The sequence below is a fragment of the Vipera ursinii genome (genome assembly GCF_947247035.1).
Source record: "Vipera ursinii genome assembly, chromosome: 6".
Classification (NCBI taxonomy): Eukaryota; Metazoa; Chordata; class Lepidosauria; order Squamata; family Viperidae; genus Vipera; species Vipera ursinii.
Genome location: NC_139515.1, coordinates 78,076,753 through 78,100,000, shown reverse-complemented (window position 1 = coordinate 78,100,000; position 23,248 = coordinate 78,076,753). Strand labels below are relative to the sequence as shown.

The following is a 23,248-nucleotide window of genomic DNA, read 5'->3' as shown; positions in this document are numbered from 1 at the left end:
GCTTCCAGAATAGGTGAGTCACATATAACATAAAGAGGACATGTCCCTTAAAAGCTGCTGTTAAAGCATCTTTATGCTACTAGTAAGGAGTACACGAAGATGAGTCCCTATTGAACTACAACGCCCAACATCCTTTTCAACTGCACTCCAAGCTCAACGAAAGGACAAAGCTTTCTTGTTTCCATTGCCGGCCAGTGAAGCCAAGCTTCTTCTAATCTTGGAAACAATAAATAGCCTTCATGAACATCAGCCCTTGATCTGAATTTTTATATTTCCACTTCTTACCAACTTTATCCATGAATGCGCTGGGTGGACTGTAAGAAATGGTAGCCTCCATGCAGTGATGGGATTCAAATATGTGAACAACCAGTTCTCTGCATGGATGCCACTTCCGGAAGTCCATTTTGGGCCTGGGCAACAAAAAAATTAGCTACCGGTTCTGCCAAAGTGGTGCGATCCGGATGGATCCCACCACTGCTTCCATGTCAGAAAAAGAGATGACAAAGTATGTTGTTGTTGTTTTTTTAAAAAAAAGGAAGCGGAAGAAAGAACATGGTTCAAACACATCTATAGTTTGTCTTTGGCAGGGGTGAGTAAATATGACAGCTTTATAACCTGTGGACATCAACTCCCAGAATTCCTGAGCCAGCATGGGAATTCTGGGAGTTGAAGTCCACAGGTCATAAAGTTGCCATATTGCCTTCCCCCGTAGAAGGGGTTTCATGCGTGTAACTTGGATCTTCTTTCATTTGCTCCTACATACAAAGCTGCTTCTGAAATATCCGTAAATTTTGTTTGTGTGGTGCAGTAAACTCATCTTAGTAGTACTAATAGTACATTGCACCGGTTATTATATATAAAATGGCAACTCAGCTGGTAAGGCCTTGGAACTTGACCTTACCTTATTTTGCCACCTGAAACATTCACATTCCCACAAATAATTCCATTTCTCCTTTCCCCAAATGAGCCATTATCCATACTGTAATGGCATGTTTTGTCCTAGGAGGATAAAAGATTTGGCTACTATTCCCACGCGCTTTCACAGCATTTCATTATTTTGTTTAATAAGTTCATCTGCCTGAGATTTTTTTTCTCATCACCTTATATTATTAAAAGTAATAAGTTTCTCTGGGCTAGGAATTCCCCAACAGAAAAACCAATTTGCGTGTGTCCTTCAGTGATGACAAGGGAAAAAAAAGAGATTATTTCCTATTATGCCAAATACTTTCTATATTGCTGCAACAGCTTATCATTCAATAAACGTTAGTCTGCAGCCCACTTCCATCCTTGGGAGAAGTTTAATTTCTACATTAACCTGTTTCTACTAGCCAATGCCTTCATAGAAAAGCATCTGTGTGGGAGCCGAATTGGTTTGTTAAAGAAAGCATTCAGAAATCTCTTGTCAATGATAAAATTATCTTTGTCTAATAAAAGGATATAAAGTCTGTTTACCACTATTTCTCATTATTATTGTTTCCAGAGTGAGCACATGCACTGGAGTCTTTTGGTTGATAGAACTTTAAATTTCTGCCTAATGAATCCTCCTTTAAGTGAATGAGAAATGGAATCATTACGAAGCTGCTTTTTCAAGAGGCAACTGGACTTTCTTTGTTTTTCCTTGAAGACATTTTGCTTCTCATCCAAGAAGCTTCTTCAGTTCTAAAGCTTCAGAACTGAAGAAGCTTCTTGGATGAGAAGCGAAATGTCTTCAAGGAAAAACAAAGAAAAACCGGTTGCGTCTTGAAAAAACACCTTTGGGACAACCACGATTTGGATGGCTGAGAATCTCCATAGACATTTGAAACCATTACAGTGTACTGATGTGCAAAGTCACATCCAGTGTCACAGTGTACAGAAGCCCAATTTATGACAACTTTCTCACAGACCTGGACAAATAATCCCCTCAACAATATTGTCTAATATGGTTCTGTGTGAAGCAGAAAATACCTTTCCATGTTCATTATTCACAAAGTTTTAGCCTGAAAATACAGTTTGGAAGTTGGCTGGATGCTTTCACATATGTAACACTGTGTGCAAAGGAAAGAGGGCATTTTTTTCATCACGTTTTTCTGTTTATTCTATTTATATACAATTATTCAGGCCCTCCTAGAGATTCAGAAGGGCTTGGACACCATTAGCTTTTGAAGCTCCTATATAAAAGCGCCATTCAAAAATTACAGATTAAGTTAGAGTCCCCCACCACCACCACCAAACTGACATAATTTGAAAAGATTCTCCACTTGAGATCTTTTGAACCTGAGGTCCAACCAAATGGATATCTGTTCCCCACCTCCAGCTGGACTTGACACTAATTGAAAAATGGGTCATTGTACTGCTTATATGGATATCTACTTGTAAGCTGAGCTCTTGAATATGGTTTCAACTACTAGTAGTCCTTGACTTATGACCACACACAGTGGGGGCAGAATTTCTGTTGCTAAGCAAACTTAGTCATGCCTGATTTTACGACCTTTTCTGAATGATTCTTAAGCAAATCACTGCTGCTGTTAGCAAACCATGTGGTTGTAAAAGCAAATCTGGCTTCCCTCGCTGACTTTGCTTGTCAAATGTTAAATGGGAAAGCTGTAAATGTCAGTCATGTTACCCTGGGATTCTGCAAACCATTGTAAATGTAAGCTGGTTGCCAGGCTTTGGAAGTGCTGCCAACAATCATAGGTGAGGACCTGTGGTAAGTTACTTTTTTCAAAGCCAAAACAGTTCTAGGCTGCATTAACAGAGGGATAGAATCAAGATCACATGAAGTATTAATGCCATTTTACAAAGCCCTGGTAAGGCCACACTTGGAATACTGCATCCAGTTTTGGTCACCCCGATGTAAAAAGGAGGTTGAGACTCTAGAAAGAGCACAGAGAAGAGCAACAAAGCTGATCAGGGAATTGGAGGCTAAAAGAGATAAAGAACGGTTGCTGGAATTGGGTATGTCTAGTTTAATGAAGAGAAGGACAAGGGGTGACATGATAGCAGTGTTCCAATATCTCAAGTGTTGCCACAAAGAAAAGGGAATCAAGCTATTCTCCAAAGCACATGAGGGCAGGACAAGAAGCAATGGATGGAAACTAATCAACGAGAGAAGGAACCTAGCACTAAGGAGAAATTTCCTGAATTAATCAGTGGCACAACTTGCCTCCAGACGTTGTGAATGCTCCAACTTTGGAAGTGTTTAAGAAGAGACTGGACAACCATTTGCCTGCAATGGTATGGGTTTCCTGCCTGAGCAGGGGGTTGGAATAGAAGACCTCCAAAGTCCCTTCCAATTATTCTATTCTATTCTATTCTATTCTATTCTATTCTATTCTATTCTATTCTATTCTATTCTATTCTATTCTATTCTATTCTATTCTATTCTTTCCTACCCTACCTTACCCATGTGTCCTGTATTTCTTTCTATCTATCTATCTATCTATCTATCTATCTATCTATCTATCTATCTATCTATCTATCTATCTATCTCTATTTATCTGTCTATTCTAATGTCATTGTAACTTCGAATAGTCACTAAACAATTGGCTGTAAGTTGAGGACCATCTGTATGAAGAAATTCATAACTGCATCGCTCTGCCACAGCTCAAAGGATAAAGAACAACTGTCCCATGAACATAGGTATCTACAGAAGAGTGGGGGGAATTATGTGCACAGTGTGATATCATTTATGCAGTGACCCGCCACACAAGACATTTTGAGATAATTGTGTCTTGTAATGGATGCCATTGAGTATAGTCCTAAGGTGTCATTTGTTCACATATCAAATAGGCAATCTAAGTGATTTTTTTAAGCCAACTAGGCCAAAATTGTAAAAGCTTTCTCAATGGATTCTGGATGAAAAATGCATGAACAAAATGAATGAAAAATGGCCATCTGTCTAGCTTCACTTCTTTGATCAGGAAATATGTATCTTTGTAAGTGATTAATCCTTCAAAACTGTCATGTTTATCATGTGTGGTTTCCCCAATGGTGGGGATTTTTTGTTTTATTTTTCTTGGAAACAGTCAATTTTGAGGCCAAAGATTCTAGGAAGAGAAATGCTTAAAATTTTCCGTTGAATCATTTATGTCATCGGGGCAGGTATTTTATCCTGAAATGCATCGTTGCTGAGATCTGGAGAACTATGTGAAGTCCTAAAAGAGATATCGTGAGTGTACGAGGTTGGCTTAAAGGTAGCTAGTGTAAAACAACTTCCATTGCAATTTTGCTCAGGAGTGACCACATTTGTGTAATTTAAGGGGAGAAGGACAATCCATAGGTTAACATCATCATCACGAGGTCCAGCAAAAAGCTGATAGTCAACATCTACAGCCTCCTTGACCACTCATATCTCTTCCTTGCTTTCACAGCCTGTTTGACTGGCCTCTTTAAGAAAGCTATGTTACATGTATGTAGAAGAGTACTCCTCTTCTTTTTTTTAAATTTATTTTTATTAAATTTATTATTTAAAACATTGGACACGGTACAAACGGACTGACATACCTTCTTGTCTACAATATTCATATATGTATATATACACATAAAACACACTTAAGATACATATCGATTATATATAATACAATACTTAGAGCAATCAACCAATTATAAATTCTAATAGAGACCTTCCTTTTGTTCCCGCCAAAAATAAAATTTATTCCAAATTTTGTAGTAACCTGATTGGTCTTTATTTTTAATTTCCAAAGTTAATTTATCCATTTCTGTGCATTCCCAAATTTTCCTTATTACCTCGTTCTCTTCTGTGCCATGAGAGCATAAGGAGCATTCCAGCACTCCAAGAAATACTAGCAAACTTCGGCAAGAAAATGGCTTGACTTTCAGTGGTATTACAGGTAGTCCTCGACTTACAACTGTTTCTTTAGTGACCGTTCAAAGTTACACTGCACTGAAAAAAAAAAGTGATTTATGACCCTTTTTCACACTTATGACCATTGCAGTATGCCTGTGACCATGCGGATGCTGCAACAGTCGTAAGTGTGAAAACCCGTCGTAAGTCACTTTTTCAGTGCCGTTTTTAACCTTCAATAGTCAAATGAACTGTTGTAAATTGAAGGTTACCTGTATGCACGTGGGAAAAACATGGGAAAGATGTATGCAACACAGAAAAATAATTTTTCCCAAGAAGTTCTATTTTATTTTGTCTTCCCACCGTTATCTTCCAGCCTAATGTACGCATTCTGAGAGTAAAATGCAGGAGGAAGAACAAGATTAACCCCTTTCTGATGTGTTGAAGAGGGGAAGGATAAAAGTCTTACAAACAAAAATCTCATTAAAAGGTCTTATTAAAAAACCTTAAACATTTCACCTTTTTTTTTCTTTTGGAGAGAACCATTTTCGAAATGATGAGCGATTATGTTACCTTATAGCCAGTTTTCCAGTAGTAATCTCTGATAGCTCTCACCATGACCAGGCCTACTGGGAAAATAGCATTAACCGCTTCTTTCCCTGTAGATGTCTTGATAAAATCAGAACCTTGGAAAAAGAAGATAAGAGAAAAGTTTAGGTCAGCAAAATATAGTATCAGAACTCCTAGGTCCGCGGTGGCGAACCTATGGCACACGTGCCACAGGTGGCATGGAGAGCCCTCTCTGTGGGCACGCGTGCCGTCGCCCCAGTCCTAGGCCTTCAGCTGGGTTTTATAAAACCTTTTTGCTTTAGGCCAAAAGAAAAGACAAAGTTCAATCAATCAATTTCAACTTCTCGTGGGGAAAAAAAAAAGATCTCGCAAAGTTGGAATTGATTGGTTGAATTTTTTAGTCCCACCCAGTCTGCCTTTACCACCGCAGCCACGCCCACCCAATGGGCCACGTCCACCCGGCACCCGACGATACATAAGTGGGTTTTGGGTTGCAGTTTGGGCACTCGGTCTCTTAAAGGTTTGCCATCACTGTCCTAGATTTGAGGTTTGTTTCCCATACTGATTCCCCTCTCTTTTTAAAAGGCAGGAAATAATGGAATTTGAAACAAAAGTTGTGGCGGAAAATCGCTTCAGTTCAGAATTGCCAGCCAGAAATCTTTCTCTACTCCATTTTGATTTCCTTTTCAAAAGTCAGGATTTATTTATTTATTTTCCAGAGCCACCTGACTGAGACAAGGGACTCTGGGTGGATTAATAACAGAATGACAGAGTTGAAAGGGATCTGGGAGGTCTTCTAGTCCAACCCTCTGTTGAAGCAGGAGACCCTATATCATTTCAGACAGACTGGCTGTCCAATCTCTTCCTAAAAACCTCCAGTGCTGGAGCACTTACAACTTCTGAAGTCAAGACGTTCCACTGATCAATTGTTCTCACTGTCAGGCAATTTCTCTTTAGTTCTAGGTTGCTTCTCTCCTGGGTTAGTTTCCATCCATTGGAAATCAAAACAAAGCACCCTTCAGGTGCTTTGGAGAATAGGTTGATGCCTATCTTTGTCGCAGCATTCTAGATCAGGGCTTTTCAACCAGTGGTACGGGTACCACCTGTGGTACATTGGCACCTAGCAGGTGGTACGCAACCATCCTAGAAAAGTGGTAGCGGGGGAGAGGGGAATGAGCTGAACCGGTGGCAGCACCGCACAAGCCTCAGCGAGAGATGGCTGGAGCTGCAGGGCTGTCAGGGCTCAACGGAAGCGCCAGGATCAGCGCTTCTTCGGGGCTGTCAGGGCTCAGTGGAAGTACCAGGATCAGCGCCAGGCTCCAGCTGGAGCTTGGCGCTGATCCTGGTACTTCCACTGAGCCCAGAAGAAGCGCCGATCAGCTGGAATGTTGCAGTATCTCCAGGGTCTTGTGGTTTACATTCAGATGCTTGGCAACTGATTCATATTTATGATGATCATAGTGTCCCAGGGTCATATGGAGTGACCAAAACCTGCTGCAACCACCCAGCAGAGGGGGGAATAAAAACCAAACACCCCACCCCACCCCCACTGCCAATCCTCAACAGAAATGCTCACAACAATGAAAACCTGGGACAGGAGGAAGAGCGCCACCGGGCGGGCAGGCAGGTATCTTCCTCAGCTGTGGCTTGGGGAGCACTTTTTTCAGTGCTACTGTAACTTTGAACAGTCACTAAATGAACTGTGGTAAGTTGAGGACTACCTGTACTTCATCACTTTTTTCCTTCTGGGGGGGTTATCAAGTTTTTGACACCTTGCTAGGCAACTGGTGGTACTCGGATGTTCCCATATCCTAAAAGTGGTACAAATGGGTGAAAAAGTTGAAAAGCCCTGTTCTAGATATTGGAACACTGCTGTCATGTCAACTCTACTCCTTCATTTTATTGAATTAGACATACCCAAATCCAGCAACTGTCCTTCATACTGTATGTTTTAGCCTTCAGTCCCCTAATCATCTTTGCTGTTCTTCTCTGCACTTTTTGTAGACTATCAACATCTTTTTTATATCGTGGTGACCAAAACTGGATGCACAATTATAAAAGCCATTAAAACCAAGTACAATCAGTGCTTTTTTCAACCAAGAAAATTATAACCGTAAACATTAGTACAACCAGGAAATGGGGCCCTAAACACACTGGGATCTCAGGCCTGAGCACATAACCAGGTCTTCACAGCCTTACAAAAGGCTAGCAGAGTCATCCTAATCTCTGAAGGAAGAACGTTCCAGAGGGCAGGAGATACAGCAGAGAAGTCTAATAAAGAAAAAGGGTCATCTGATTGAACCTGGAACTAACTTTGCTGCTTTTGTCTTTGTTATATTTTCAGAAATTATCCAGCTAACTTTCTGACAACTAAATTATCCAGACAACTTTCCTAAGAATTCTATAGATAGCAATAGCACTTAGATGTATATATCGCTTCACAGTGCTTTACAGCCTTCCCTGTTTACAGAGTCAGCCACACACACACACACACGCAACAATCTGGCTCCTCATTTTACCGACCTTGGAAGGATGGAAGGCTGAGTCAACCTTTAGCAGGTCAGAATCGAACTGCAGAACTGCTGGCAGCCGGCAGTCAGCAGAAGTAGCCTGCAGTACTGCATTCTAACCACTACGCCACCACGGCTCACGGGCTATAGATCTGTGGTTTTCTTCACCACGGACCCCCTTTAAATACCTTAAATGGGCCATGGCCACGGACACCCAAAACTTAACTCAAGATTTTAATCATAACATTTTTTCCCAAGCCTTTGCAGACCCCCTGTGATGACATTATGCCCCCACCACCACTGGCCTGCGGACCACAGCTTGAGAACCAGTGCTACAGACAACCATGTTAGATTCAATCCCAATATTTTCTAAACCGGTAAGACCTTTCATATCATTGGCATTTGAAATACTTATTTTGCATGGTTATGCCAGAGATTTTTAGGTACACAAAACATGTCCTCCACCTCTTCACTATGTTGGCTGCCCTGCAGAGCTTTTCTTAACATGGATGGAACGAGAATGTTATCCCTTTAGAAAGGAAAAGCAAACTTCTTTGCATCAACTCGTATGTTCTCCCTCCCTTCATTTTTTTTTTAAATTGCAGACTTTAAACCCTTTTGTTTAAGTCTTCCACCCCTATCTCCCACTTCCTCCTATCGGAGTAAGGTAAGTCAAAGCTTTTATACGTCTGATAATTAGAAATCTCAATGGTATGGTTTCATTAAAAACTTTCATTAAACAACATCTGCCCTTGTATAGGGTCTCATAATCAATTTGGTCAAACAGAAGGGCTTCTAATCGGCTGTTGATAAAAATAGAAGATGAAATTTTAATTCTAATAGATTAACCACAAACTCAAGATAGTCTTCAAAATCCATCTCGCTGTATTCTCCAGTGGATTTAACGACTCTTCAGCAACTCATTACTAAATAGAACAAGATGAACATTTTCCAGTTCATTAAAGAAATGTACTATGTATTTTTGCATTGTCCTCATGATTCGTTACAAGGAGTCTTAATTACAAGATAATGGATAAAGGTTATTAAATGCAGGCTCCAGTAATGAAGCTCTATTCATTTGCAAGCCTCGGAGACTGCAAAGAGGGGAAAATAAAATTACTAGCTTCGAAAGATTAACGGATCAAATTATTATTTAATTCTGAAAATCTCATTCAGACTTTGCAGAAACAAGAAAGGATTTTTTTTTAAATAGTAGTATTAGGATTATAGTGAAACACTTATTTTTAAAAAATAAAATAATACCTTAAGGCTATTAGCAGAATAATCAGCTTCAATGTGATTATCAAAATACAGCCAATTTAGCAACATCTTCTAACAATGAAAACAATGCTCTATTTTATTTTATGAACAAATTCTATTTATGATTCAAGCGAGAGTTTCCTAGCAGAATACCGTAAAGAACTCAGAAGATGAATGCAGCCACGGAGATTTACAATATAAAGGTATTATTAACATTTTATATTACTCTAATGAAAACAGGAAGAGGGAGAGAAAGGAGAGCTTTGCTGTTAAAATGGAGGCTCTTAAACGTATTTCATATTAGCTTCATAAATAAGGTGTTTCTGGCTATATAATTCACCTGTCAATGTTTTTTTTTTCTTTTCTTTTTCTCAGATTGGTAAGAAAGAAAAAACCCCCCAAAGTTTAGGCAAAGAAGAAAGGGTCAAAGTTTGATTTCATTGTGGGAAGCCACTGTATTGGCAGCAACATAAATTCTATGTATCACAAGCAAAAGTCAAGACTGGGAACAACATCCAAGATGAAAACCAGACTGTCAAGGCCCATAATAAGGTGGTATTTTGAGAACAAAAACTCTGCATCACGCGAAGGAGGACAAAAGAAGCCAGATTTACTTTAAAAGTACATATATTAACATATTTGTACAGAAGCATGTTGGAAAATAAACTCCATAACTGAATTCAAAATATAATGCATCTCATCATACTGAAAAGACTGGGCGGGGTTAACGAGCATGCTTACGCCGAAACGTAGCTTGTTTCAGTTTACTGTGTTACACAAACCTAACCAGTTTTAAACAGGGTTTATGGTTTAGCCTATTGTACAAATGCAGGCAATTGTGATTCATTCAATAAGCAAGGGTTAAATAAACCATAGCTCAGAGAGTGTGCCAACCTGTCTGCTATCCGGGTGCTAAACAGGCAACTTCAAGGTGTTAACTTTCTTTTTTAACAGATCTTTATCTTTAATTGCCAACTCAAGCGTAGAAAAACTTTCCGATGGAAAGCCATCCTTTCAAAAAGCCAGAATACCTAGGCATGTAATCAAGAAGCCTCAATAAATAAATCTAGAAAAAGTCACAGGTCCTTTCTAGTTATGAATTTGCGAATCAGAAATTTCTTCAAGTCTTCTCTCCAACATTCTCCTTTCAATGGACAGGATTTTTTTTTTTAAAAAAAACTTTGGCAGGCATTCTACAGTATATCACTTTTTCCAGGCTTACTGCAAACTACCGTATTGCAGCTGATTGCAGGAAAGTTGCACTATTCATTCATGGAAACCAGATTCAGTGGATTTAGTCAGTGGATTCATCCAACTCTTGTCTTAAGTTCATCGGTCAAGCTTTAGAGCTTCAAATATCTTCCCAAAGTCTTCCTTAAACTACCCTGTGGCTGTAATCTAGCCTAGATATAATTGAGGCCAGAACTCAACTTAAGGAGATTCTCTTTCAAAAGTCCATCTGAAGTCAGGTCAACGGGCCATTTTTTAACTTCCATGGTTTTGAAAGGTTTGGTTTTACAAGTGTTATCAGAAAATAATTCTACCGCATCTAATGAGAATATTCATTTGTTCAGAATAACAGAGAAGGAAGGGACCTTGGAGGACATCTAGTCCAACCCGCTGCTCAGGCAGGAAAACCAATACCATTTCAGACAAATGGTTGCCCAATCTCTTCTTAAAAACTTCCAGTGTTGGAGCATCCACAGCTTCTGGAGGCAGGTTGTTCCACTGATTAATTGTTCTAACTGTCAGGAAATTTCTCCTTAGTTCTAGGTTACTTCTCTCCTTGACTAGTTTCCATCCATTGCTTCTTGTCCTGCCTTCAGGTGCTTTGGAGAATAGCTTGACTCCCTCTTCTTTGTGGCAACCCCTGAGACATTAGAACACTGCTATCATGTCACCCCTAGTTCTTCTTTTCATTAACCTAGACGTACACAATTCCTGCAGCCATTCATCCTTTTTTGTTTGTAGACCGCCTTTATTATTTTTATAAATAACTCAAGGCGGCAAACATATCCGACACAGCTTCCTCTTCCTATTTTCCCCACAACAACAACTCTGTGAGATTGGCCCAAAGACACCCAGCTGGCTTTCATGGCCATGGCAGGACTTGAATTCAGGGTCTCCCTCTTTCTAGCCTGATGCCTTAACAATATAACAACATCCCCAAATGAGAGGTAAAAGCTGCCAGAACATAGGAAAGATCAAGCGAATTAAATGCAGATTATCTGCTATTTCTGAAACTGTGCCACAACCAAAGCAGAGTTGTTTTTGGAAGTTATTTTGGACTAGAAGTAACAACCGAAAAATGTTGATAGGCAACATCTATTAAGAAAATCCATATGAGAGTATGCTCCATGTTACCACTCCCTTTCGCTGCCAGCATAATAAGGAAAAAAAGGGGGGGAAACGAAAAAAAAAGCATTTCTGGAACGTGTAAATGGCAACCATTTATGTGATTAAAACTGGAGCAAAGTATTTAGCTGGCTATAGACAAGAACAATATTAGAGAGCCATTATTAAGCAGTAAAGAATAATAAACAGCATAGCAATCATGGCGTAATCGCAATCTTTATGTTTCAGTTATGCTCTAAACACCCGCGGGATGCCATTATCTCCCAATAATCTCAGATTGCTTAAGGTGGCTTTACTCTTAATAAAGAATAAGAACCAAGTCTGCAATTTAAAAGAATGCGGAGCGCCCAGCCGGATGTGATCACCTTGGCATCTCTTCCAATTTTTCTAAGGAAAATCCAAATTTGGTGGGCCCAGAGTTAACAGGCCTGTATCCTGTCACGACTATGAGAAGGAAAGGCTTCATTCCGGGCCTAACATTAGCGGAAGATAGGAACATAAAACACAAAGGAAGAAGGAGTTCTAAAGTGGAGGCCACCATTTGCGGCTGTTCCAAAATTTGAATCATTTTTAAATGTTGAAGAGAGAGGAGGTTTTCAGGTGGTCCTCGACTTACTGAGCCCAAACTTTCTGTTGCTAAGCAAGAAGGTTGTTAATAGAATTTTGGCCCATTTTTACAATCTTTCTTGCCACAGCTAAGTGAATTGCTGGCGTTGTTAAGTTAGTAACACGGTTGTTAAGTGACCCTGGCTTCCCTAATGACTCTGCTTGTCAGAAGGTCGCAAAGGGGACGCTGCAACCATCATATATGCACCTCAGTTGCCAAGAGTCTGAATTTTGAACACGTGACGTTGCAATGGTCGTAAGTGTGAAAAGTGGACATAAAGTCACTTTTTTCAGTGCCATTGCAACATTGAACTAAGTGTCACTAAGTGAAATACAGGTAGTCAGGGACTACCTGTATTTCCTATAATGGCTTAGGGTTTGGTTATCTGTGTGATTCCCAGATGGATTCGGCCTGTGCAATCCACGTGCACAGAAATGTGTGCTGAGCTGAAGGAACATGACAGATAGAGATGAAAAGTTGGGACATTGGAGACTATACTCCATATCAAATCCAGGACAAGAAGTAAATGTAATTTAAGCCATATCAGTTCAACAGCTCCTGAATTTATTTTATTCTGATTTGATTTGATTTATTAAATTTATATGCCACCCACCTCGCTATCCAAAGCAACTCTGGGTGGCTTACAATTTGTGCTAAAAGACTGTGTTATCTCTCCCGGTCCTTGAATGATTCCATTCCACTTTATCAGTCGGACAGCCACTGTACAGGGAGTGCTTGCCTTACAATCACAATTGGGACCAAAATGTCCATTGTTAAGCAAGACAGTTGTAAAGTGAGTTTTGCCTGATATCGTGACCCTTCTTGCCGCAGTTGTTAAGTGAATCAGTAAAGTTGTTAAGTTAGTAACAGGGTTGTTAATTGAATCTGGCTTCCCCATAGACCTTGCTTGTCAGAAGGTCGCAAAAAGTGATCACATGACCCCAGGACCCGGCAACTGTCATAAATACATGCCAGTTGCCAAGCGGCCAAATTCTGATCACGTGACCATAAAGATGCTGCAATCCATCAAGTGAAAAGTCCCCTTTTTTCAGTGCCACGGTAACTTTGAACGGTTACTAAATAAATGGTTGAAAGTTGAGGACAATCTGTATGCCTTTAAAAATTGGTGGCTGGGTTTTCTTGGTTATCCCAAACTTTTTTTCCCCCTTTAGGTGTCATGCTTTTTATGTTTTTGGCACGGGGGAGCCTTTTTTATGATTTTTATGAAAACTATTTTGGGCACTCTTTTCACAGAAGAATGGTGAAGCTATCTCTTAAATCAAACTCACTACAAACTGCTATTGTTGCCATTATAAACATCCCCTGCACATCACTGCAATCTAAAAGATGAAAGCAACGAAAGAAAAATTGTTAGATATTACAGTATGTGTATTACCAATGAAGGAGAATATTTGCAGCCCAGGGTTGAAATGAAGGGAGTCCTTGGTGCCCTCTGAGCATGCTTGTTTTCTTGCAGACGTTTCACTACCCTAACTGGGTAGCATCATCAGTGCTAGTAAGGAGTGCCTTTCGTCAAAAGGCATGATGAAAATGCTTTAATTTCACAGCATCTAGACAGATTTAACCATAGTTTCAGTTGGGAAAATGTGACAATCCTAGACCAGGCCAAATCCAAAAATGCCAGGGAATTTCTAGAAGCCTGGCACTCAAGACAAATCGGCCATCAATAGACACATAGACATTAACAATATCTACAGATCATGCAAAAGAGACAATCAACCAGCCCCAAAGGGAAAAAGACTCCAGCACCTCTCCACCAGTCAGTAATCAGCACTCAGATCAACACAGATTAACTCCAAGGTCACCTTCAGACCAACAATCAAGTAAGTTTAAGTTTAAGTTTATTAAATTTTTATACCGCCCTTCTCCCGAAGGACTCAGGGCGGTGAACAGGGCATACAAAAGTTAAAAAGTACAAAAGTTAAAAAGAATTAAATTATTGCCCAAAGTAAAACAGTAAAAATATACAAATATTAAAACCCTGAGTTAACTCCCCATCAGGCCAGGCCAGCTTGTTCGAATAAATGGGTCTTTAACCCGCGCCGGAAGGAGCGGAGATCCGGTGCCATCCGGAGCTCAACCGGCAGTTGGTTCCACAAAGCCGGGGCATCCACAGAGAAGGCCCTCCCCCGTCTGTGGTTTATAGTAGCACCCCAATCAAGAAACTTCCAAAGAGCCATTAGTAAACAGCACAACCAAAGACTCTCTAAGACCACCCCACCCACACAGACAGGGCAAGACAGCAGAATATAGCCTGACAGCCAACAGCACCCCTTACTAGCACCTAGTTAGGGTAATGAAACATCTGCAAGAAAACAAGCAAGCTCAGAGAGCACCAAGGACCTCTCAGTATATGTATTAAATAAAGATATTATTTGCCTATTTTGCCACTGCTTTGAAGTGAAGCACCCCTTTCTCCAATCCAATAAATATGGTTTCCGTTGGCCTCCCATCAAAATACTGATTTTATTTTGAACAAAATACACCAATGCTTAGCTTTGACAAAACTGCAGCATCAAATGCTTTCCAGCCCCCTCCCCGCTCCCAAGTAATACTGTACATAAGATACAGATATTTTCAGAAACCCGATTCAACTTTGCTACTTTCCGGTGTCAGCAATAAGTTGTTAACTAATTTTATTAATAAAAAAAACCTATTTGTCTACCAAACTTTGCAGGAAAGTTGCTGAAATGGAAAAAAACAAGCTGCTTGAAATGGATTGAGGAAAAAATATAATACACTGAACAAAGCAAGCAGGAAAATTAGGCTCCTTTATCAGACTTTGAAAGTGCTATGAATTTTAAGCATAATTTTTTTAAAAGGCGGATATAAAAACACACACATGCACACACAACCAAGATCATCACACTTCAATGTCAACTTCAGTGTCTTTTTCAATAGGTCCCAATAAAAGCACTTGAACAGAGAGCAAAAGAGCACGCCTTAAAGGAAGGCAGAAATATATTGGGATTTGAACCTTTAAAGTTTCAATGCCCAAACACTTCTGTGTCCAACTTCAAAGCCTGCACCAAAAAGGCTCATTTTTATTTTGCTCAGAATAAACAATCAAGCTTTAAAAGCAACTGTTATGTCCCTGTGACTTATTCTAATAGAGCTTTCAACCCACTCAGTTTATTACAGATTCACAAAGCTAGAGAGAGACAAGCTCCAAATAGGTACATTTTTGTAACTGATATGGGGAGATTAATAGACGCATGGGTGTGGGCTATGAGGCGAATGCTTAGCCCTCATTTCTAAGTTTTAGATAAGACGGATTTTAAAGGTGGGAATCTGAGTGATGTTTGGAGGTTTACACTTTCTGGCAATGCAGAGGCTACAATTAGAACATAGTATAATAATTGGAAGGGACTTTGGAGGTCTTCTAGTCCAACCCACTGCTGGAGCAAGAGACCCTATATCATTTCAGACAAATGGTTGTCCAGTCTTTTTTTCTGAAAGCCTTCAGGGATGGAGCACCCAAAGTTAATCCTTTTTATTATTTTATAATATAAAATGCAAAAGCAAATAATAGGAGGGGGGAGGGAAAAGTGTTAGAAAAGTAGGGGAAAAGGAAGAAAAGGCATTGACTTCCAACTCCCTTTGGTGCAATAGAATAAGATAGTAACATCAAACCTCAACTTTTTACTTTTACGTAATAGTATAAACTAGCCATTTCTCTAACAACAATCTGTCTAATCAGTAAAACCCAAAATCAAAGTTTCTTTTTTTCCCACCTCAAGCATAAAGTCCAGAAGCGGTTTCCAAGTAGCAACAAACATTGTTGTTGTTGTTAGTCGAGAAGTCGTGTCCGACCCATCGCGGCCCCATGAACAACGTTCCTCCAGGCCTTCCTGTCCTCTTCCAAAAACATACTTGTGTTTTTTTCTTTTATCAAAGAAGTCTATTTAGCCATCTCTGCACCCACAACTTCGGAAGACAAGCTATTCCATTGGTTAATTACTCTCACTGTTAGGAAATTTCTCCTTAGTTCTAAGTTGCTTCTCTCCTTGGTTAGTTTCCAACCACTGTTTCTTGCCTTGCCTTTTGGTGCTTTGGAAAATAGCTTGACCCTCTCGTCTTTGTTAGGAGCCCCTCAAAAACTGGAACAGTGCTAGAATTATAAACACTGCTTAGAATTATAAACCACAATCTACCAAGTTTTACAGTTTTGCTACCACAACAGATTAACCAAAGACTAAGGGCTGTTTTGAACATCACTTTTCCTACTATAGAAATTCATCTTGATAAGAAATTCATCTTGATAAGATGGGGAAGAAATGGAGGTAGTGACAGGTTTTATTTTCCTGGGCTCCAAGATCACTGCAGATGGGGACTGTAGCCAAGAAATTAAAAGACGCTTGCTCCTCGGGAGGAAAGCCATGGCAAATCTAGACAGCACACTAAAAAGCAGAGACATCACCCTGTCAACAAAAGTGCGTATAGTCAAGGCTATGGTCTTCCCAGTTGCAATGTATGGCAGTGAAAGCTGGACCATAAGAAAGGCTGAGCGCCAAAGAATTGAAGCCTTTGAACTGTGGTGCTGGAGAAGACTCCTGCGAGTCTCTTGGACTGCAAGGCGATCAAACCGGTCAGTCCTAGAGGAGACCAACCCTGACTGCTCTTTAGAAGGCCAGATCCTGAAGCTAAAACTCAAATACTGAAGTAGCCGGAAGGACCACTCGGGACGACAGGCTACTTAACTAAAGGTTTATTTAGAGCAAGACAAAAACAGGATAACTTGCCCGGCTTTTATAGCCGGCAGCTGTCAGTGAGGGCCAATCAGGAACGTTCCCTTTGGCGCCGCGTCTAACCGGACCAATCCGCGCCGTCTGCTCTTGACAGTTCTTGCTTCCACATGGCTCAGTGTTTTGACAGCCGCGAGCTGTCAGTGGCTGCGCCTGCGCCGTGCGGGGGACTTTGACAGCTGTCAAAGTTCCCGCGTGTTCTCCTGTCAGATTGTTTTTTCCCTCACTGTATAACTGGAATAACTTGTTTAACTTATATTAATGTTGTTTACAGATATAATACACCCCTTACCCCTCCCCTGGAGCGTTCCCTCCCCCTTGGTCGTTGGAACCTGCCCACTGGTAGTCCTTTAAGTATGTGGGGGCTCTTCTGTTCCTGTTGGAGCGTCTTGGAAGTGGGGCGATGTCTGGTTCAGGTGGCAGTAAGTTTCCTTGCCCCTCTTCCTCTTGGTTTGGTATCGGCAGTATTTCTGCAGGGGCTTGCAGCTCGTGTTGGGGTTCTGGGTTGTGCGGTGGTTGTCTTGGTCTGAGTTGATCGATATGGCGGCGTAGATTGCCGTGAGTTTGTGTGGATATTAGATAAGAAATGGGTCCTGTTTGTTTTAGCACTGTCCCTTGGACCCATTTGTTTTTGTCTGTGTATGACCGTGCCCATATCATTTGCCCAGGTTTGAGGGTGCGGTTTGGGTGGGGGTGATCGTTTTCTTCCGGGTATGTGTCAGGATGTAGTCTGTCGAGCCGCGTTATCAGTCTCCTCCCCCATCTTAGTTCCGCGGGTGATTTGCCCGTTGTTGTGCATGGAGTTGCGTGTTGTGACATTAGGAACTGGCTGAGTCGCCGCTGCCAGTTCCCCTTGACGAATTTTTTCAGAGCTTTTGTGGAACGCACCATAATTTCAGCCATTCCGTTCGTCGATGGGTGGAACGGTGCAGACGTGACCAGCCTAATACAGTTCTTCATAGCGAACATCTGAAATTCACGAGAGGTGAATTGAGGTCCATTGTCTGAAACCATGGTGTCTGGGAGGCCATGTGTGGCGAATATTTTCCTTAGGGCCTGTATAGTGGCTCCTGACGTTGTTTTTCTAAGGGGAGTGACTTCTAACCATTTAGAATAGCTGTCCACTACTATTAGGAAACTCTGTCCCTGGATAGGTCCTGCGAAATCTAAATGTATGCGTGACCATGGGTTTTTTGTAGTTTCCCATTTGTGAATTGGTGCTTGGGGTGGCTCGCTTCGTGTTGCTTGACAGGTGTAGCACCCTCCTACATATTTTTCTATCTCTTTATCTATGCCAGGCCACCAGACATAACTTCTGGCCATAGCTTTCATCTTGACAATGCCTGGATGTCCTTCGTGTAAGATGTCTAATGTTTGATTTATGTTCCTATTAGGTATTATGACTCGATTTCCCCATAGAAGGCATCCCATATGTGAAGATATTTCATTTCTCCTGTTATAGAATGGCTGGAATTGGGGGTGTGGGTTTTGTGCTGGCCAACCTGTTGTTGCCCACCTGAGAATTCTGCTGAGTATTTTGTCTTTAGCTGAGTTGTTAGCTATAATCTTTGCAGAGAGGGGGCAGTCTGGAAGTTGAGAGATTGCTAGAATCAGTCCAGCTGGGTCTGGGTCTGGGTCCTTACTTTGAATTGGCAGTCTGCTGAGGCAGTCTGCGTGTCCTAATTCCTTCCCTGGTTTATGTATTAATTGATAAGAATAGGCAGATAAGAAGGTGGACCACCGTAGTATTCTCGGTGAGAGAATCTGTGGTGTTGCTTTATTCCACGTGAATATTCCTAATAGGGGTTTGTGATCTGTGAATATGGTAAAGGGTCTTCCATAGAGGTAGTCATGGAATTTTTTAACCCCTGTGACTATTGCTAGGGCTTCTCTGTCTATTTGTGCGTAATTCCTTTCTGCTTTTGACAGAGTGCGTGAATAAAAGGCTATGGGTCTTTGGGTGCCGTCCTTGTATAGATGACTTAACACTGCCCCAATCCCATAGGGAGATGCATCGCAAGCGATGCATATTGGTGTGTCTTCTCGGAAAAGGGTGATCGTTGAACTGTTGCAAATAATCTTTTTTAATGATTGGAAGCTATTTTCATGTGTTTTGGTCCAGGACCAGGCAGTTCCCTTGTCCAGGAGCCTATGCAGAGGCTCCGCTATGGTGGCTTTGTGGGGAAGGAAAGCGTGATAAAAGTTTAATAATCCTAAAAAGGCTTGGAGTTCTTGTTTATTCTTTGGGCTAGGCGCTGTCTGAATAGCCCTTAGTTTTTCTGTGGTGGGGTGGATGCCTTGGCCGTCTATTTTGTACCCTAGGAATTCTGTGGATGTGACTCCGATGGAGCACTTTTCCCGTTTAAGTTTGAGACCGGCTTCTCTGAGCCGGCTCAGCACAGCTGACAGTCTGTCAGCTAAGTTTGCTTCGTTTTCTCCGGCGATGAGAACATCGTCGAAATAGGGGCAGACCCCGGGTATTCCCTTCAGGGTTTTCTCCATGATACCCTGGAAGATACCCGGGGCTGCCGATATGCCGAATTGGAGCCTTTTCACTTTAAAGGCACCGCGGTGGGTGACAATTGTTTGGGCTTCCGCGGTGTCATTTGTGACAGGCAGTTGCAAATACGCCTGCGTCAGATCAAGTTTTGCAAAAATGGCGCCGGAGCGGATGGAAGCAAATACGTCCCTTACCGCTGGCACCGGGTAAGCATGGGGGCTGAGAGCTAGGTTGAGGGTCGCCTTATAGTCCGCGCATAATCTTATTTCACCGTTAGGTTTAACTGGAGTGACTATTGGGGTCTCCCAGCTTCCCCCTTCCGTAGGTTCTAGCACCCCAAGACCTACGAGGCGTTCTAGTTCATTTTCTATTTTTTCTTTAAGGGCAAATGGTACTCTCCTAGCTCTTATCTTAATGGGTTGGATTGCTGGGTTTAATTGTAAAGAGATGGGGGGACCGGTGTATTTCCCTAACGTGCCATCGAAGATGTCTGCATACTTGTTGCAAACGGCTTCAAGGCTAGAGCATTGGACTGTATTTACCCCAGTAATGGCGATCCCTAGAGGCCCGAACCAGTTCAGCCCTATCAGGTTGGTGCGGTTCCCTGGCGTCACTAGAACTTCTAGGGGCCCCTTGAATTTTTTGTACTCTACAGCAACCCTAGCCCTTCCTTCCAGAGGAATGGGGGTTTTTTGGAAATCTGCTAGGTGAACCTGAGTTTGCCTCAGAGGAATTTTTCCCTTGCTTTGTTGGCAGATCTCCTGATACGTTTTGAATGAAATTAAGGAGACTGCTGACCCGGAGTCCACCTCCATGGGGCAGGGGACTCCCTGAATTTTTACCCTGATCCTCACCTTTGAGCTTAGGCTGTGTACCTTATCAATTGTTTCTACTAGGGCCCCTGGCGTTTTTTCTATGTTGGCCCGGGTAGCTGGCCTACCTGGGGAATTGGCCTCCAGATCATTCACGTTGTCGCGGCCCCGGCTTCGGCACACCGGTTTGATGTGGCCGGTCTTTCCGCAATTGTGGCACTTAGCGTTTCTGAACCGGCAGCTTCCACGGGCATGATTTCCCCCGCAGCTGGCGCAGGCGGCCCGTTGCTCGTAACGTGGTGGTGGTGGTGGAGGGGGGTTCCTGGTTCTTCGGCGATCCGATGTGTCGCTTCTTCTCTGTTGTCTGCGTTCCATCCTGCGCTGAAGGGCTTCCCCGTCAGTGAAATCCACCGATTCGTTGCTGTCACTGAGAGTTGCGCTCTCTTGGTATACGGTCGCTGGGCTCTCTGGGGTCGTGGTAGTCGATTTCTTCTTGTGGTTATACTCGTAGGCCATAATTTCTCGGGTCAATTCTGCTAGACTCATGTCGGGTTTAGATGTCAGTTTCTTCTGAAGCCGCTCGTCCCTTAACCCAATCACCACCTGGTCTCTGATGCGGTCTTCCAGGTCGGGGAAGCAGCAGTTCCGCGCGGCGTGCCTGACCCCTGCGATGAAGTCATTCGCGGGTTCGTCTGGTCGCTGTTTCTTCTGGGCGAATTGTACTCGCCAGTACAGTTCTGAGCGTGCCGGCATATAATGCTTGTTAAGCCGGTCTACCAGGTCCGCGTAGGAGACTTCGGTGATGGGTACCGGGCTAAACAGCCCGACGGCAGCGTCGTACACCGGGGGTCCGCTGATGTATAGGAGAGCGGCGGCTTTTGCTCTGTCGTCGGTGATTTTGCTGACGAGTAGAAATCCTTCGACTTGTCCCAGGTGTGATTGCCACCTCTCGGGATGGCGGGTATCGAATTCCCTCACACGCCCGAAGTTTGCCATGTCGTCCGGTCCTAGGTCTCGCTCTGTTGGAAGTTAAAACTTCCAGTGACAGCTCTGGCCGGGAACTCTCTTCCTCGGCCGTGACTTCAGCTCAGGAGCGATCCCATCCTCGTCGCCAGTGAAGTAGCCGGAAGGACCACTCGGGACGACAGGCTACTTAACTAAAGGTTTATTTAGAGCAAGACAAAAACAGGATAACTTGCCCGGCTTTTATAGCCGGCAGCTGTCAGTGAGGGCCAATCAGGAACGTTCCTTTTGGCGCCGCGTCTAACCGGACCAATCCGCGCCGTCTGCTCTTGACAGTTCTTGCTTCCGCATGGCTCGGTGTTTTGACAGCCGCGAGCTGTCAGTGGCTGCGCCTGCGCCGTGCGGGGAACTTTGACAGCTGTCAAAGTTCCCGCGTGTTCTCCTGTCAGATTGTTTTTTCCCTCACCGTATAACTGGAATAACTTGTTTAACTTATATTAATGTTGTTTACAGATATAATACAAATACTTTGGCCACCTAATGAGAAGGAAGGACTCACGGGAGCCTAATGCTGGGAAAGATTGAGGGCAATAGAAGAAGGGGACGACAGAGAATGAGGTGGCTGGATGGAGTCACTGAAGCAGTAGGTGTGAGCCTAAAGGGACTCCAGAAGATGGTAGAGGACAGGAAGGCCTGGAGGAACATTGTCCATAGGGTCGCGATGGGTCGGACACGACTTTGCAACTAACAACAACAACAAGACTGGTCAAAACATTGACCAGGCAATGTTTATTCATTGCCTGTATTCGTGTTTCTATCCATCATCTTAGAAATGCAAGAACCTATGGGATTGTGAAAGCACACATGCAAACATAAAACACGAAGTCACATTCTTGGAAGATTCTGAGATCGTGATTTACACCAAGAATGAACAAACATTATGAGGTCACAAACCACATGTTTGTCTTCACTACTGCATTATTCTTTTGGTTTCTAGGGAATATGCAGATTGTGGCTGTTTCTTCACCAATTTGGGGGAAATGAAGAAATTTAAGGAAAATGGCTATGAAGGCTTATTTTTAACAAAAATAGAAAAAGAGGAAAAGAATTTTGGCCACCCAATTTCAGAGATACAAACGAAGAGAGTGACTACCTGGGCAGGGGAGAACAAGAGACTGTGTGTGTGTGTGTGAGAGAGAGAGAGAGTGTGAGTGTGTGTGTGTGTGATGAAGTTACCATACAAATAACACAGGTTACATATCAAATCAACTAAGTATCAAATAAACAATTTCTACCATTTTTACATTATTGTGGCTTTTATTGGTGCTTATCAGCAAATAAATATTGGTAAAATTCTGCAATGTGCAGAGCACAAAACTCAGAAAAAGGAGATGCATTTGGCAAATTCAGATTTTGTCCATTACACACACACAGACTGCTGAACGGAGATCTGTATAACTGAGATTTTGCTAAAAATAAAACAAATGCACAAAACCAACAACAAGTGAACAGAAGAACAGAAAGCAGAAGCCAAGAAACAGCACTGAACTCAATAGCTTGTTCAAAGTGTTCAATTCATACGCTCAATTTCAAAAGAATCAATTCTCTGAATCAAAAAGCTGAATCAAATGTTGTTGGAACAGGCTTGGTGATTTGGAGGACAGAAATGATGCAATTCTATTTTCTGAATCAGTTCAAATCACTGAATCACACCAACTATCTAAGTCAAACCAGCCATTCGGATAAGATTGGGGCTGATGATCCTCTAATAAAACAGTAAAGGCAGAAATAGGTTTGTATGAGATGCTGAGCAACATCAATGAAATCTTTGCCACTATGATATGAAATATATATACATTAAAAAGGTAAAGGTAAAGTTTCCCCCGCACATGCGTGCTAGTCGTTTCCGACTCAAGGGGCCAGTGGTCATCTCCGTTTCAAAGCCGAAGAGCCAGCGCTTGTCCGAGGACGTCTCCGTGGTCATGTGGCCGGCATGACTAGACGCCAAAGGCGCACGGAACGCTGTTACCTTCCCACTGTAGTGGTCCCTATTTTTCTACTTGCATTTTTACGTGCTTTCGAACTGCTAGGTTGGCAGAAGCTGGGACGAGTAACAGGT

General features: G+C 42.2%; 1 protein-coding gene across 2 annotated transcripts in view; it reads right to left on the bottom strand.

Moving 5' to 3' along the window:
- DERA (deoxyribose-phosphate aldolase) overlaps positions 1–23,248 on the bottom strand; it is a 58,656-nt gene that overhangs the window by 5,575 nt on the left and 29,833 nt on the right. For both annotated transcript variants that reach the window (XM_083365318.1, XM_083365319.1), the window contains exon 7: positions 5,360–5,472. In XM_083365318.1, coding sequence (XP_083221444.1) covers positions 5,360–5,472 — 113 coding nt within the window. The remainder of the gene's footprint in view (positions 1–5,359; positions 5,473–23,248) is intronic.